We start from the raw sequence: 18,410 nt of genomic DNA, 5'->3' as shown, positions 1-18,410 counted from the left end.
AGAGGCTGATTCTAGTCAGTTTGAATGGGAAACGTGCAGATCTTAATGTAATTTCAGATTTGGCTACTATTTCTAGCCGGTCAAGGAAGCATGTAGTGACTTTCTCGTTGTCTTGAACTATTGATTCTTTGGCTGGTTGGGCTCAACATTCAGTTTTCTAGACAAGCCTTAACTCTTTTGAAATGCCAAATTTGTTGGTGTGTTTGTATTTTTTATAGTGTCGAAAATTGATTTTTTTTTTTTTTTCATACAAAAAGAAAATTGTAACACATCTTACATGAGACCTTTTATTTAATTTTACACCATTTACCAGAATATTTGCAACATACTGCTGTTTATCCCAGATTTATTTGGATTTTCCTCCTTTTTTGCATCTCCTTTTTCTCCCAGGCAAATATTAAGCAGTTGAGACACATTTCGCTTTAGCTAGACAGGCAGGTTTTCCCACATTTTTTTTTTAAATTTTAATTTTAACTTTTTTTTTATTAACCCATCACTACAAGACTATCCTCATACCTGTGGTGTGCTGAACTTTCTTTATCTACAGTGACTTATTACTGAGTCTACAAGCAACACATACACAGTACAGTGACAGGGTATTAATTATTGACCCTTCAGTGAGCAGGCTAACAATTTTTCACCTTCACCATCTTCAAATTTGCATGTTTCAACATTGCTGGTAAAAAGAAAATAATAAATAAAACTCCAATCAACTAGCCAAACAAATCTCTTACATTTCACTATATAGGAAGTAGATATGATTGTGTGATTATAGTCACTCTGCAGTTGTATGGTTTCAATGCAATCCCGCTGCACAGTACCTTGAGCAAATGTCTTCTATCATAGCTTTGGGTCAACTAATGCTTTTTTAATTAAATTTGGTAAACGACCTGGAGTCTAGTCTGTTGAAAACATTTGATCAGGTCTCTGATCAGAAGACACCCTCCCCACCACCATCACCACCAGTTTCTCTGGCTAGATTATAAACAAAAAAATTCTGAAATGGAGTGCTGTTTTTTATTTATTTACAAAAACTTGGTTTTTGCATGAATTTTTTTTTAAGGCATGGAAAGTACTGTGTACACTAATGTTCACAATACATTGGCAGCAGTAGGGTTTGTATTTGTGTAAGTCTAGTAAGTAATTCATTGAGTCACAGCTAAGTCAGTAGAAGGGATCTGCTGCTCCTTCCTCTATAGACAACTTGCACAACCAGCTCAGCTAAGGAAACAAAATTCAAACAGTATTATTTACTTACTTTATTTTTTTTTATTTGTGTATTATTGTTCACATTTTTCTTCAGGTGTTTTGAATGACTCAGTTGCATTCTATATTTTAATGTTTCTTTTTTATAAGTGAACATACTTGTATAGAGCAAGCTGGTTAGATCTTTTCATTTGGGGCTTCAATGCTTAAAAAGCAAAGCTAAATTAAATTTAAAATCAAATCATTTTCCTGCATAAAATTTTAAAGGGGAAATTTAATTAATCTATACTTAATTTGATATTTTTCTTTTCTAGTAGCTTTTCCTAATTCGTGATTTGACTATGTCCATTAAAGAGCAAGTGTTTTCTGTAACAACACCCTGTTTGTGGAGATTCTGAAGTTGTGCTTCCATATTCCTTTTGTCTTTACCTAAAGTCCAGCACACCCGAATGGAGAGCTGTAGAAGAGCAACATAGATGGTATTGTCTACAATGTCAAAGTTTTGCATGCAGTTGAGTGCTGTCTCTGCATACCGATGAGCCATATAAGGTCGGTCCAGTTGATGGTAACAAGCAGCTATTGCACATAAGGTCAGCATGACATCTGGGTGAACATCTGAATGTACCTTCTCTTGGATGGGAAGATACTTTTCCATCAAAGGAATTGCTTGAGAGTATTTATGGTCATTTATTAGGCTATAGGCAGTCTGCAGTTCTTTTAGGTAGAAAAAATTAGCAAATTCTTCTGAATATCGTATTTCAGAAATAGAGAAAATGTGAGTGAGATACTGTTCGAATGCTCTGCTACGACGAGCAATTGTCTCACTAGTGAAGTTACCTGTTAGAAGTTTTTTAGGGAAGAAAATGTCTTCCATCTTATGGGGAATCTTCTTTTTCAACCTGTGGTGAAGCTTTGCAAAATCAGAGTAACGTTTCTCTATCATGGTTGGCATTTTATCAATCCCAGAGTTCTTGCTGATTAGCACTGTGTACATCTATAATTGAAACAAAAAGAAGCAGTTAAATTATCAAATATCTGAATCATTGCTGCCATCCTTGCAAAATATTAGGTTCTTACTTAAGTCTCAAGGCCAGTTTTTGTAGGGGAGGGGTATTGTCTATCTTACTCAATTAGATATATACAATCATATAGTTTTGAGTTTAATCTCATTGCATGGTACCTTAGTGAATACTGTGTATATACTTTAGTAGTGAAGGAATGTGAGTTAGTGGTTAGGGTACTTGGCTCTTGATTATAAGGTCAAGAGTTCAATTCCTGGTGACATTTTGTGTCCTTGTGGAAGACACTTTATTTCATGTTGCTCCAACCAATTCAGCTGGCAAAAATGAGTTGTACCTGTAATTCAAAGGGCCAGCCTTGTCACATTCTGAGTTATGCTGAATCTCCCTAAGAACTATGCTCAGCCACTTGCATGTTAATTTCACAAGCAGGCTCAACTAGAACCCTCACTGATGGAGTGCCAGTTACTTTGGTTGAAAGGAAATGTGAAAGCTCCTGTCAAGGACTGTATCTGTTTTGGGATAGTTGACTTGACCTACCACCTGGTCTTTGGGTGGCTTGAGCCTAGTTCAGTCTGAGGCTTTCTTATTCCAATTAGTCTCAAGTTGTACAAGGGGTCATGAGTTGTCCTTCCTCTGCATTGAACCATTAAAAAGTATTATCAACCTTATAACCTGTAGATGAGGTAGACCCAGGACATCATAGGACAAGGTGGTGAAGCACGATCTTCAAATGTTGGGCCTCATAGAGGCAATGATAAGTGACCGAGAGCTTTGGAGATATACCATGCTTGAGAAGACCTGTCAAACCAAGTGAGACCGTTGCTGTGGCTGATGCCAGTGCTATCTAACTGGCATGTAAAAAGCACTGCTGGAGCTTTGGGCCTCATGGAAGCAGTGACAGGTGACCAAGACCTTTGGCAATATACCATGCTTGTGTAGACCCGTCAAGCCAAGTGAGACTGTAGTTGTGGCTGATGCTGGTGTCAGGTCAATGGTACCTGTGCCAGTAGCACATGAAAAAACACCTACTACTCTCTTGGAGTGGTTGGCATTAGGAAGGGCATCCAGCCATAGAAACTTTGCCAAATCAGATCAGAACTTGGTGCAGCTCCCTGGTTTACCAGTTTTCAGTCAAACCATCAACCCATGCCAGCATGGAAAACAGACATTAAATGATGTTGAACCTTGATACATTTTGAATTTAAAATGTAGAGGGATGAGACTATATTGTATAGCATTAAGCAGGGCTCTTTAATTCTACTGAATTTCCATCATGAATTGTTCAAGAGTATTTATGATCTTTATTAGACTACTGGCAGTCTGGACTTCTTTTAAGTGGAAAAAATTAGCAAATTCTTCTGAATATATTTCAGAAATGGAGAAAAGTTCTTCAGAGTTGCTATGATTGTATCAGAAAATAGAGATAAGTGTGTACATGGTAATAGTTGAGCTTCCAGTACTAGTTATCCTAGATAAGTTGTCTCTAAGTAGTTTGGATTCCCAATAATACTGTTAGCACTGATGCTGATAGACTGAAATTGCACAATTTTCATTGACCAAATCATTTTATGTTCTTGTACATAACCAACCTTACAAAGCTTTAACAAGGAAAATTTTAGGAGGTTACCTGACCTGCTAGACTGTAATTTGAAGGAAATTTGGCTGCTAGAAGTAGCAGCCAAATTTCCTTCAAATTACACTATCCCACCTAGGAAACAAAAGGAAATTTAGCTGCTATTTTTAGTATGTTGAGTGAACATGCAGATGTTTTTATATTGGTGCATTTGATCATGAGAAAATCAATTATTAGCTTTTTATTCTACATTACCACAATTGTTGCTGGTGAATGTCAGAAAAGACACCACCAGTTGTCTTTCTTACCTCGAAGTTAGATTCATCTTTAGCTTTGGATAAGAGCTGTATGTTACCGTTAATGGACAACATACTATTCCAGCTCATAGATCACATACTTCTGCTAACAGATGGATTCTTCCTTGACTACAAGGGATTCTCCAGTAATAAAACCAAAGGGAGATAAAACGTCAAAAGTTGAGAAATATCAATGACAAAAAAGGGCTAACTTACCACAAATGAGGAACGTCCCTGTTTGACTTTATCAGCTGAAGTCACTTCAAAATTGACTCGCTCATTTCCATAATATTGCCCATCAAATGGTACTCGATCTGGATAAGATGCTGGTTCTGTAAAGGAAGGTGGTATTTGGAGTGTAATTCCCTACAAAACATCATATCTATAGTATTGGCTAAAATAGAGTAGTACTGCAAAGTAATATTTGGTAAGAAGGGCAAGCAAAGTTAGATGTAATTAGAAAACATACAGTACTCAAACTAAGCCATGAGGGAATTTGCATAGTCATTTGACTTACTAGGAACCAAATTTCCTCAAATCACACTCTACTACCTTGAAAAGGGAAGATTACAAAATGACAATGATATTAGCTGTAACTCCCTTGATCATTTTGTATGCCTGTTCAACCAGGGTTAACTTAGGGCTCAGCTACTACTGATCCAGAAATCCAGTAACTTAAACACTCAAACAGGAGATTAATAGAACTATTCCTTAAAACCTCAGATAACTGGTTTTGTTCTTCAACAAAAGACAACATTATCATTCACTTCAGTGGTCATGTTGGGAAGCTCTTTGATAGATTTCATGGCAGTTACAGCCTTGGTTCTAGAAATGAGGGAACAAGGCTGCTGGAGTTTTCTGATGCAAATGACTTGCTTGATTTGCAATACTGATTTCAGGAAACCTGCCAGCCATCTGATCACCTATCAATCTGGTGAGTACACAAGCGAGATTGACTACATTCTCACCAGAAACAGATGCAAAGTCCTTCTCGGGAGAAGAATGTACAACTCTTCATAGGTTAGTGGTTAGTGACTTATGGCTAGAAGGGCCTAGAGAGATAAACCAATATGGAAAAGGTTCTGGAAGCTGAAGGATCTTTCAAGCTAGAGTTTTAGTGATGTTCTAAATGAAACATTTGATGAAAAAGAGGAAGAGATAAAGACATAACAGAGAAGACAACTTGGAAGTTCTTATAGAATAACCTAATATGGATGACAATCTGTGGCTGCAGCAAATCTGCTGCCAGACTAAGGGTGGCACGGTGGTGGAATAGTGAGGTTGATAGGGCCACAAAAAAGAAGAAATGGGTCTGGAAAAAGTGGAAAGTTGGAGGTAGCAAAAAAAACCATATCAGGTAGCTAAAAGGGAAACTTGGTAACAGGTTTATCTGGCTAGGGCAGGAGCAGAAAGAAAGGGTTTGCCATTGTCTTACAGTATGAAGATCAGCGACTTGAGGTGTTCAGGACTACTGACAGTGTGTATGAATGGATAATGATATGCTTGCACTTAGTGATTCAGAAATGAAAGCCTATTAAATGTGGAGAAAGAAAGGGTGTCTCCTCTATGTGAAATCAACAGAAGCACCAGATACCCTAATTGACAGCAGTGTGATAAGTAAGGCAATTAAAGATATGAAGACAGAAAGCCCCTGGTCCATCAGGAGTTACTGCTTAAAATATCTGGTGGTGTAGGATACAGTCTAGTCACCTGTATAGTTAATAAAGTTATTCAGGAAGGCATGACTACCCACCAATGACTGAAATAGCAGCATCATTGTCATCTGCTACAAGAGTAAGGGAGATGCCTTAGATAGAAGTAGAGATATCAAATTGCTGGACCAGGTGATGAAAGTTGTGCTAGATTAAATGAGTTTGGCTTTGTGCAGGAGAGAAGGACTTCTGACACTATCTTCATAGTCAAGCAACTGCAAGAGAAGAATTTAGCTAAGAATAACCTGTTATACTTGTCATTTGTTGATCTGCAAAAAAAAACTTCAAGAGAGTACCTTACTCAGTGATATGGTGGTCTCTGAGGATGTTAGGATTGTGAAAGTTGTACAGGAATAAGTTAAGAGTTAGACATTTGTAGTGATGAATTTAGTGTACAGGTAGGAGTTCACCAAGGCTCAGTTCTCAGCCCCTCCCTCTTCACCATTGTCCTCCAGGCCATAACAGAGGAATTTAAGTCTGGATTCCCATGAGAACTACTATATGCTGATGATCTTGCTCTCATAGAAGAATCTGAAACTGACTAGAAAAGAAATTATAGGTATGGAAGCAAAACTTGAAATCAAAGGGCCTATGGATAAAAGAGGTGCTGTAGAACCACATGAACTTTGAGAGAAAGTGTTTGTGTGTAGAAAATGCATGATTTCCTCATATGCCCCAGAAGATCTTTAGAGGGTGTAGATAATTTTTATTACCTAGGTGGTCTAAGTAACAGTGGAGAAGGATGTTCCAAAAGTGTAATTACTAGATTAAGAATAGGATGGAAAAAAATTCAGAGAACTTTTAGTGCTGTTGGCAACTAAGGGTCTCTCACTCTCCAAGTGAAAGAATGATTGTATGATGCTTGTGTACGAATTATGTTATATGGTATTGAGATGTGGGCCCTGAGTGCACTAGATATGTGAAGACTAGAGAGAGATGAAACTAGTATGCTCCTTTAGACGTGCAATGTCAGTGTACATGTATGACAGTGCTAGTATATTGAGAGAAAAGTCAGGTATAAGAGGAATTAAATGCAAGAAAGAAAACTGCATTGATTTGGTCTTGTGATGCATATGGACAAGGATAGTTGCATAAAGTCACTCAAAGTGGATGGAACTTGTGGAAGACGGAAATCCATGAAGACATGGGAAAAGTATTGAGAGCTGATCTCAAGATGCTGAGCCTTAAGGCGGAAATGACTAAGGAATGAGATATCTGGCACCTTGCTGCACTTGAGAAAACCTGTCCATCACAACACAAATCAATATCATAAAACCACCTTGGTAAATGTGTGTACATGTGAAGTTGTGCCCCACAGCCTTGTCAATCTTCCTTCACATCTCATTCCCTAACACTTATCACCTCTTTATCTCTGATATTATCCGGCAGCCATCTAGAGAGAAAAATAGGCACATACTATAGACATTCCCCCTCCCTTTCATTACCTTCCTCTTTCCTCCCACCCCAGAGCCACTTCCTTGCCTCATTATATATTCCTCCAGCCATTTTCACTCTTCTCTGCTATATTCCATCCTTAACACCTCTTTCATCTCCTCTCACTCCCAATATCCTCGCATATTCAACAACCCTCCTCTTGAACCACTCTTATACCTCTCACCTTCCATTACCTCAATCCCATCTAACCATTTCCCCTCATAATCTTATGGAATTTTCCCCTGCCCACTCACACAGTCCAATCCTTGGTATTATTTCACTTATATTCACTCCAACAAAATTGAAATTATATTGACATAAATCATCCTGCAGCTCTACTTTTGAGAAATGAAAAATTCTTTACTTGGAAAACAGATATAGGTGACTGACAGGAAAGGGAAATGGCTGTAATAATGCCCCAGTAATAAATAATCATCCAAATCTTACTGGCATGGGAAAATATGTAAAACAAATATATACCTAACAAGCATTTGTAGTTTCCATTGACCAAATTTCACTCAGAGGGCAACTTGAATCTCTAGGAGAAGACACTTGCTTAAAGTGCCATGCTGTAGGATGAAACCCAGAACCACAGTTTGCATGTACCAAATTCTATTCATGAGACTTTGGTAGAAGGCAATTGTGCAAGGAGCCATGAAGTGGGAGTGTATCCGGAATTATGTTTGCCAAGAAACAAACTTCTTATTCCCCTTGCACCCATGTGCTCAGTTAATTTTTCTTTTATAACTATTATTGTTAACACTTGCCCACTCCATTTTTTATATTTGCCCTCATTTTTCTTTACTTGCATGAGTTGGGTTAGTAATTAAGCTGCATGCCCTTCCAACTTGTTTTTATCAATCAGGCAAACTAGGAACAGAAAGATGTGTCTTGCCCAACGGTAAACAGTAATAGCTAAAAAGATTTGAAAATGACAAGGAAGTATCTACATGGTGACTTGATTTTATTCAAATCTTCAAACTATGCTCTTTTGTCTTAAAAATGTAAAGACAATTTAAATAATACAGTTCTATATTTAAGAGAGGAGGAATTATGTACATTATTTACAATTGACGGATATTTGTCCTCATCTTGTTTATTGTTAACACAACATTTCGCTGATATACCCTCCAGCCTTCATCAGGTGTCTTGGGGAAATTTCGAACCTGGATTCTCATTCCTAAGGTATTTTTCGATGTTGTTGTTATTATTCAGGTCACTGCCTGGAATCAAACTCAGAATCTTGGGGTTAGTAGCCAGCGCTCTTAACCACCATACCACATGGCATAGTGGTTAAGAGCGCAGGCTACTAACCCCAAAATTCTGAGTTTAATTTCCAGGCAGTGACCTGAATAATAATAATAATAACATCGAGAAATACCTAAGGAATGAGAACCCAGGTTCGAAATTTCTCCAAGACACCTGATGAAGGCTGGAGAGTATATCAGCCGAAATGTTGTGTTAATAACAAACAAGATGAGGACAAATATCTGTCAACTGTAAATAATTTATATAATATTAAAGATACACTATGCATGGGAAAGTGGTAGGATGGTCATAATGAGTACCTTTGATTATAGGGCTAAGCAACAATGACAAGTAGTGTTTTTAGTAGACCTCTGCCTTAACCACATAACCACTGTATATTCTTTTATAGTTAAGAGACAGAAACAGCTTTCAGAGATAATTCCCTCACTTCTATCTACCAAGTTTAGGAGGAACTAAAATTGATCATGGGTGCTTTTTTTGCAAAGAGTTCATTCCCTTCTAAGATCTTTTTGATCCAGTTCTTGAGTGGTATTGAATTTTATCAACTCTAGGAGGGTGAAAGGCAAAGTTGACCTCAATTGAATTTGAACTAAGAACATAAAAGTTTGTAACTAAATGTCTACTAGGTGCAGGAGTGGCTGTGTGGTAAGTAGCTTGCTTACCAACCACCTGGTTCCGGGTTCAGTCCCACTGCGTGGCACCTTGGGCAAGTGTCTTCTACTATAGCCTTGGGCCGACCAAAGCCTTGTGAGTGGATTTGGTAGACGGAAACTGAAAGAAGCCCATCATATATATGTATATATATATACGTGTGTGTATATGTTTGTGTGTCTTTGTTTGCCCCCCCCCCCCAACATTGCTTGACAACTGATACTGGTGTGTTTACGTCCCCTAACTTAGCAGTTCAGCAAAAGAGACCGATAGAATAAGTACTAGGCTTACAAAGAATAAGTCCTGGGGTCGATTTGTTCGACTAAAGGCGGTGCTCCAACATGGCCGCAGTCAAATAACTGAAACAAGTAAAAGAATAAAAGAGAGTAGAGTACAAGGCATTTTGAACTCAATTGCACTGATCTAGTACATTACTGATTCTTATATTATCAAATCTGACTTTACTGATTTAACCAATCACAAAGTTTAAGGGAGGATAAAGATCCCCAGCCCCGACCCTATGTCGAGCTGGGACTTCTTTTAAATGGTTAGATGTGGATGAAGTGGCTGGTGACCATAGTGTTTACAGAGCCAACCAGTGAGATTGATGCAATTGAACCTGTTTAACAACTACTGGGAAAACATAAGCCAGGCAGAAATTCCTAAGAGAAAATCTTTTAGGGAAGAGGGACTGCAAAAAAGTGATTAATGTGAGTCTTGAATGGGGGTGGGCACTATATAATGGATGAAAGGAAGAAAAACGAGTGAGTCAAGAAGGCATGAATAGAAGTAATAAGCATGAGAAAAGTTAACTTTGGGAATCTAAAGACCACTAATGAGAAGGCAAAGTGACAGGACAGCACATATGTGGTGTATTTACCAAATTCATGCCAATCAACTCCAGAAATATGAAAGACAAAATCAACCATAGCAAAATTATTAATTACTGTAACTAAATACAGCAAATTAGTTTATCTGATGTTTAAAAAAATTCTGCCAAGCAAAAAATATTGATGTGCAATACAGACAAAAAGTTTGAAATGTTTGTTGGGTGAGTGTTTAGTCAATTGAAACTTCAATTCTTGACTGGCAGCCCACAAATATCAACAATTAATCTTATAACCAATGTGTGGAAAATGTGAAAGCAAATGCCCTGCTGTATTTAGTTTCATTCTATGTTCTGTCAAATGATGCCACAGTTGTTGTGTAGCTCTAGGACGACTCTGTTTGACAGATCTATGATCAAATACATTCCTGTCATGACCAGCCTTTTTAGGAGTATATAGTACCACGTTATCTTTAATGTATCCTTGTTTTTTTTTTTTTTTAAGTCAGTGGAGTATGATTCAAGAAAGATCTGGTTGCTCTTTATAGCTATTCAAGTGACTGTGTTGTAGATTCAGTATGTACCAGTAATGTATTGAGGCTGATAAGGCAAGTGTTTTCCTTACTATTGTGTGTATATCTTTTGCTTATTTATATCATAAAAGGTGTAAATATCAATAACAAAACTAAAAATAACTATTCAAAAAATTGTGTGAGATTGCCGAAGTTGCACAGACTATCCCTTGTTTTTGACAAGTTGATCATGGCTGGAATGCCTTTGATTTATCACAGCTGAAGAACAACAGAGATGAAGGAATCAACTCCAGTACAGTATAAGTTAGTAAGTATATATGCATACATGTATGTAGATAGATAGGTAGGTTATGTTTTGTTTTGTTTGCTTTTCTTATTCTAATTTTTATTGGAGGTACTGGAGGTGGGGAAATAAAATGTGAGGTTCATGATTTACCAAAAGTAATAAATAAGACCCCTTCCTCTAGATAAAAACCAATAAAAAGTGTTTGTGGCTCTATACTCAGGAACAGAAAGGGCCTGGGACACTGATACTGTATGGTTGTTGCTGCAATTTAATAAAAGTTTCCTTTGATTTGGCACATTGCCAATCTTGGAAGGAGACGGGTATGATCTATTGAATTGGGTACTAATATATTACTGGTACATATTTCATCAATACCCTCATAGGTAGGTGGGAGACATAAAACATAGATAACTAAAGCAGAATATGAACTCAAAACAGAGATATCAAATGCAGATAATCTAAACCCTTTGATTCTTTCCATCAATCTACATGATTATTTAATGAATTGTCAGTACTTTTAGATTTTTAGACCATTGGACGTACAACCAAGAGGGTTTTAGTTATGGTCCTTTCAGAGTTCAAATCCTGTTGAGGTTAACCTGTGGCTTTTGATCTTCCATGATTGATAAATTAAAGTACCAGTTAATTACTGGGATTAATGTAATCAACGATACATTCCCACCAAATTTCTGGTCTTGAGTCTAAGTAAGAAGTTACTAAGAAATGTTATTTGGTAAACTTTGTTCAAGCATCAGATAAAATGGAAAAATGGATGATAAATGGTAATGATAGTTGAGTGGCCTTGTTATCTGTTAGGGTGCAGAAATTTCCAAAGTATAACATTTGATATAGCTCAGTTTTCAGACCAACAGCAAAGCCTACCTTGCATTGAGTATCAATGGTAGAATTGTGTGAAATGTGTTAACCTTATCCAAGTCAATTACACCCTCCCCTTAAATTTCTAGCCTTGTGCCTATATAAGAAATTATTAGCGCCTCCAGTATTGTTTACCTGACTATTAAGCCTTGCTCCAATTATTATGTGATTCGATTGGAACATCTGCTATTCAACTTCTAGAAAGGATGTATTCCACTCGTCAGCACCCTCAATCTGGCAGGCTAGGCATGCAATGGCTGCTGATTTGTAGACACTGAGGTTGCGCCACCAACATGGGTTCCTAGATAATGAATAGATATGGTCACAGTCCATGAGGCATATCTTTCCATATGGAGCTGTAGCCAAAGGTGAATCTGGGCACCTGACGTTTATAATGAAGTCGGGCACTCAGCCCTCTGTCACCTGGGCAACAGGATTGGTGGATGTTCCACTCCAGCAATTTATAGAGAATTAGTAGTGGGGAAGAGTAAAAACACTCTTGAAGAAGCTCTGAGTATTGATAAAAATGAATTGGTTCAAGGGCTCATGGATAACTTCTAGAAGTCCTTAGCTTGCCAGTGCTGGCAAGAGGCTATATCAGTTCAAGATCAACTCTATAGGCAGACCTGTTTTCACACAGAGCAACAAAACCATTCTGCACGCAATGTCTGGTCATTGATGACTTTTGGAATTGTACTGAACAGATGCTGTTGCATGTTGGGTGGATCAGGCTATGAGCAGAGTCCATTGTGATGATTCCTTTAACTGGGCAGGGAAGCCAATTTTCTTTTGTCTGGTGACTATAGTGAAAGAAGTTGAGTGGTGGACAAGGTTGAAAGGTCTCAGGACAGAGACTTTGCTCTTTGGTAGAGCCTTCTGGTTTCACGTGAAAAGGAGAATAAGGACAGAGAAAGGAGGTGCTCTCTTAGAATAAATACTTTGAAGAGTTAGTGTAAGTGGTGAATCATGGCAAGAGTAGATGACACTGCTCTAAGTTTAACAACAGCATTTGCAAAGGGATCTTGCCCTTGGCATTCAATGTGAGTTTATATCTGTGGAGGCCTTTGAATGGCTCAAGATGGAAGTCCTCCTGCATCAGGTTGCATCATTATCTTTCATTATTTGTATACCATCCATACTTATATTTCATGATTTTTTTTCTCATTTGGATTTTTCAAAGTAAAACCCCAATTTAGACGTGTGTAACTTTTCCCCCTCATCCATCATCCTGGAAGCAAATGAAGTTACTGTTATTATGCTGGTAGAAAATGATAACTATGGTTATGGTATCAATATTAGACGATAGTATTGATTTTGATTCTTTGGTGGCATGTTTTCCATTAGCTTGTTTTACAGAGGTGGACGTTGAGGGTGTTATGTATTTCTTCAAGAACCAAGCAAAAACTACCGATTTGGAATACATTGAAAGATATCAACACTAAAGTATCTCGGCAAAAGAATGAACACGCACTTATACATTCCTGTCTTGACTACATACATTGAACTAGCAATACTATAATAAAAACAAGTTGATAGAAAAGTTAACAAGGTTAAATGCATGTATATATGTATGTATGATTTTTTTTATGTATGCACGTATGTGTACGTAAACGTACATTCTATATAGAGCTTTTTATAGAACAACACACATACACCAGACATATATAAAGATACATTTCTCCTTTTCTACTCGAGGTACAAGGCCCGAAATTTTGGGGGGAGCAGGGGTCAGTCGATTAGATCGACCCCAATACGCAACTGGTACTTAATTTATCGACCCCGAAAGGATGAAAGGCAAAGTCGACATCGGCGGAATTTGAACTCAGAACGTAAAGATATAAACATATATATATGTTTATATAAACATACATTTATCAATACACATTTGTGCATGCGTTATTTGTGCGCGCGCACACACACACACACATTAATACATACGTACATGCATACATACATTGTATGAAATATACTTTTACGGAAGTGATACTTCTCAATTAGGTATAGAAATTTCTTTTAGGATATATAAGTTATTTTTGTGCATTTATCTACACAGGTATATATGTGAGGGAGAGAGAGAGAGAGAGAGAGATGTAAATAAATACATATGTGCATAAAATAATCTATTTCTAAACAAAATGTCTAAAGATATAATGAAAAACTTATTACGGGCGTAAAAGAAACATTTTGTATATATACACATTCAAGCGTATATACACGTTCAAGCGTATATACACATACACACACAGGTATTACATATAGCACTATCAATTTTACATTCTGTATAGTATTGAGAGCTTTTTCACTTTATACTTGAAAATCCTTTTGTATAATTTACATGCATGCCTACATAATGCACATACGCAAATATAAAAATATACAGGTATGTTCGCTTAAACACTTATATACCTGCACGTGTGTATATCTGTGTGTGTGTGTGTATGTACGTATGTATGTATATATATATATATATATATATATATATATATATATATATATATATATATATATAATATACACATACATACACACACCCGCTAACACATAGGTAGACAGATAACACATGCATATGTGGATGGGTGGGTTTGTTCGAATCTATGTGTATCATTTGTCTACGTACGTACATATATGTATATATGCATGGATAAGCACCTGTCTTGACGATATCAGTGGCAGAATTTCGAGCTTCTTCATCTTCTGAAAATGACAAAGTCCCCAGGTTCGCGAAGTTATCATCATCCATTTCGTCTGCAAGGGACGCTAGTTCCTCTTGGTCGGACATGAATAATGGTTCATTCACTGTTTGACAGGGGCTGTTGGGTGACCAATGCCAACGCATTTGATGGTTGTCATTTGGGGTCAGCACTGGCGATGTTTGAGTCGGTGATGAAGTTGGTATTGATATTGTTGGCGCAAGATGAGAGCGAAACGGCGAGTGTTGCGGTAAACATCTTCCTGTAGCACTATCAGCATCTGTAGCCGCAATGAAGCTGTTGCTCCTCTCTGAATCGGATTTATTAGTTTCCTTATCTAGATACTGGTTGATAAATGATTTCCTTAAAAGAGAAGCCATCTGTGCATGTGAAGACGACGAATAATAATTGTAGTAATAATACGCATCACCGTAAAATGAAGATTTCCGACTTCATCCCGACTGGCTGAACGAACGCCTAAATAAAGTCAAAAGAATTGCTGAATGAGAAAAGACGACGACGAACAATAGGAGAGAGAGAGAGATTATGCAATGACAGCAACGATTAGGCGAAGGGAAATTGAGGATAGCAAATCAATATAGAGAAAATAAAGATGAAGGGAGTGATGGTGGTACTGATGAAGATGGGTGGAGCAACAGAGTGCGTGGGAGATATTGAGAGAAGTAGAGTAGCAGAACACGGGAAAAATTGATGAAAGATAATGAGTATAAAGTGGGTAGTATAAAATGTAAAAGAGTTAGAGGAAAAAAGAGAAGGTAAAAACGGAGTAAGAAAATGTGGGGAATGAGTGTGAGAAAGGGAAAACGATTGAGAGACTTTTCTAAAGATAAAATTTTAAAATAAGGAAGAGAGTGACAGAAGAGTAAATAGTAAACAAAGAGAGAGTATGAAAAGGGAGAATGAGAGATAGTAAGACAGCTGTTAATAGAAAGCGGAAGTGTCAGTAATAAACATTATACGAGGTTGTCTTACCTTGTTGTTCTTCGTTAAGTATTTCAACACTATTCTTTACAACTCTCAATGGCAATTCTACTATTCTCCCTCACCTCCGTGCCTCTTTCTTGATCTGCATCTGTTTCTGTTTGTCTGTATATCTATCTATCTATCTGTCTGTCTGTACATACGTACGTACATTTACAAAGACTATTTACAACGTTATCTGCAAGTTTGCGCTGACCTATACATCAAAAGCATGTCAGAACCTGTAGGTATTCACTCCTTTAAAACAAGGAATACAGATGGAACACTCCAATAAAAACAGCAATTCGGTGCAAACATAATAGACCTGATGTTCAATGGGACAGGGAATAAAAGTCATGCACTGTTGTAGAGGTCAGCTGCCCCGCGGATGTGAATGTACAATCAAAAGTCCAGGAACAAGAAAACATTTATGATGAGTTAATGCAGAGCTTACAGCTCTTGTACCCTGACTATGAATTCTCATTAGTAACTATCATAGGTGCATTAAGCTATGTACCAATAAATCTATACAAAAACATGAGCTACAGGACAACATTGACAGGAAGAGTAGCCTCTCCTGGACTTATAATCGTTACATTACATTCCACTTAGAAGGATATGCCTTTGTTGTCCAGGAACAGAAGATAGCTGCTAAATACCTGATAAACAATAGGGATAAAGATACCACCAAACCTCCACATTGTGATAAAAAATGCCAGCTCTGCAATACCAGTGTGGAGGATATCACCCACCTCATCAGCAGCTACCCCAAAATATCTATGAGATACTACCTGCCCTTGAGGCATGGTATAGTTTCAAAGGCTATTTACAATGCTATCTGCAGAAAGGACTGTTCTGATGTATACATCAAAAGCATACCAGAACCAACATGTATTCACACAAAAATTCTCCATCAGAAATTTCTTAGGTGGATAGATGCACATACTTGGGTGTGAGCATCAACAGCTGAACCAACAAACCGCATATTTTACAAGCACCAGGAACTTTCTTAGCTAAAAAAAAGTCTTGCTTCATTAGTGACCAGCCTTAACCCTTTAGCATTCAGGATACTCTGTCAAAAGTAATGCTTATTTATTCACATTGTTTTGAATTAATCATGCATAGTCTTGTAGTTTCAAGATTTTGATGCTGGAGTAGCTTATTTTTAGGTTGACATTGTAGGATAAGTGTGAGAGGTAAAATCTGGCCAGTTTGAACATAAAGCAGGTAGAATATTTTGGCTAGATATGGCCACTAAAGAGTTAACTCTCTTAAGAATTTAATAAAACTCAAAGAAAAATAAATACATACACACATGCATACACATACATATGTACATACATACATCCACCCACTCACACACACATACATACATATATATTAGATCAGAAAGAAAATCCTATCACATTTCAAGCTGGGAAAGAAACAAATGCTTCTTTGGTCATCCTTGATATACTTAATCAAGATATTTTCCCTCATTATTGATAACTTAATCGCATCAATTTGGGCAAATTATGGATCCCTTGGGCATAAAATTCTTCAAGTTTTGAAGCAAAGAAAGTCAGAATATCATTTTTAACCTCTTCACAATTAATAAATTGCTTTTTTCCGAAATAATGTTGCAATGATTTGAAAAGAAGATTGTCAGATGGAGGAAGGTCAGGGGAGTCAGGAGGATGAAGCAAAACTTCCATATTCAGTGCCATAATATTTTCCTCAGTGACTTGGACAATATGTGATCTTACTTTATTGTATAAGAGCAATGCCTCTTTACAACCAACCAATGATGGGTGCATTTTCTGAAAATTTTTGTGCAATGCTTCTAATGGACAGCAATACTGCTCTTTCATTTTAGTTTTACAGTTCATGATAATCAACCCCCTTCATATCCCACTAAACACAGCATAACTTTTTTTCAAGTGTAGTCCTGGTTTGGGGATGGATTCTCCTTTTCCATTGCAGGTTAACCATTGTCATTTCTATTGCATATGATTATAGAGAACCCACTTTTCATCACTTGTGATGATTCTACTTTGCAAAGGTTTGGTAGAAAGTCTATGCTTCAATGAGAAGGGCAATTCTTTGATTAAGCTGAGTAGTCAGATGATGAGGGACCCACTGACCAAGTTTAGACACATGAAGGAATTTTATGATTGACATGCAACTTAAATTGAACCGTTTTGCTCATTCTTGTGCAGGTTGCTTTGGATTTTCCTCAACCAGTTTTCAGGATCTCAATATTGACAGAACTTTTTCATCCAGATTGAGGGTAAACTGCAAGAGCAAAATTTCCCAAGTGAAGTTGGCCAAACCATCATTGGGGCATCTGGAAACTTAAATGTTCATTTTCATAGATAGAACAAATATTTCTTGCTGCTTCCATTGCTTAAGAGTCCCTCTTAAATTCATACAGCATGCAGTGTTTGATATGGGTCTGATCAAACTCATTTTAAAAGGTAAAAATCTATTCAGATTTAACCACTATGATATAAAATAATCAGCGAAGTGTCAAAAACGTTACAATGTAAAAATTTGTGTTTATTTTACCATATGTGTTCATGATATATATATATATATATATATCGATATAAGAAAATGAAGAAAAAATATTGTGGATACTTATTTTATTTGTATCACAATAAGAACTCTGCAAATAGTTTAATACAAATAAAATTTAAATGAACATACTTTAACATAAAATAAGCATAAGAATAGGCACTTCTTATGCTTATTTTATGTTTATGTATGTTTATTTAAATTTTATTTGTATTAAACTATTTGCTATATTCTTCTTGTAATACAAATAAAATAAGTATCCACAATATTTTTTCTCCATTTCCTTATATTAATAAATGTAAATTAGACTGTTTATCCCTTTATATTGAGAGAATTCTCCCAATATATCATCGATAACACCAGTTGATCTCTGGATTTTATAATCCCTAAAGAGGACACTATATTCTCAGATTGACTATATATATAAGAAATAATTAAGATTCAATTAAATTAGGTACTTAAGTTGAAGCACCAAGTCAATCTGGTATTATCCGCACAG

The 18,410-nt window shown here is 36.8% G+C and overlaps 1 protein-coding gene across 2 annotated transcripts; it reads right to left on the bottom strand.

The window, feature by feature from the left end:
- Nucleotides 1–273: 273 nt before the first annotated feature.
- LOC106882374 (sorting nexin-20) lies at nt 274–16,224 on the bottom strand. Of its 2 annotated transcripts, XM_014933033.3 has the most exons (4): nt 15,368–16,224; nt 14,334–14,851; nt 4,314–4,429; nt 274–2,200 (listed from the first exon to the last, which is right to left on the bottom strand). In XM_014933033.3, the coding sequence occupies exons 2-4, from the start codon at nt 14,752–14,754 to the stop codon at nt 1,517–1,519; spliced, it is 1,221 nt and encodes a 406-aa protein (XP_014788519.1). In that variant the 5' UTR covers nt 14,755–14,851; nt 15,368–16,224; the 3' UTR covers nt 274–1,516. The 2 variants fall into 2 exon arrangements, with proteins under 2 accessions (XP_014788519.1, XP_014788518.1); XM_014933032.3 differs by lacking the exon at nt 15,368–16,224 and having other exon boundaries at nt 14,334–15,365.
- Between the last annotated feature and the right edge of the window lie 2,186 nt (nt 16,225–18,410).

This window comes from Octopus bimaculoides, chromosome 20 (genome assembly GCF_046866305.1).
Source record: "Octopus bimaculoides isolate indiv1 chromosome 20, ASM4686630v1, whole genome shotgun sequence".
Lineage (NCBI taxonomy): Eukaryota > Metazoa > Mollusca > Cephalopoda > Octopoda > Octopodidae > Octopus > Octopus bimaculoides.
This window is presented reverse-complemented; position numbering and strand designations above follow the sequence as displayed.

Excerpts from the sequence above, each read along its gene's own strand:
- LOC106882374 (XM_014933033.3), bottom strand. The coding sequence starts at position 14,754 with ATGGCTTCTCTTTTAAGGAAATCATTTATCAACCAGTATCTAGATAAG. Across the intron at positions 4,430-14,333 it reads CACTGATATCGTCAAGACAG|AACCAGCATCTTATCCAGAT; the intron begins GTGCTTATCCAT and ends CTTCCTTTACAG. Across the intron at positions 2,201-4,313 it reads AGGGACGTTCCTCATTTGTG|ATGTACACAGTGCTAATCAG; the intron begins GTAAGTTAGCCC and ends TTTCAATTATAG.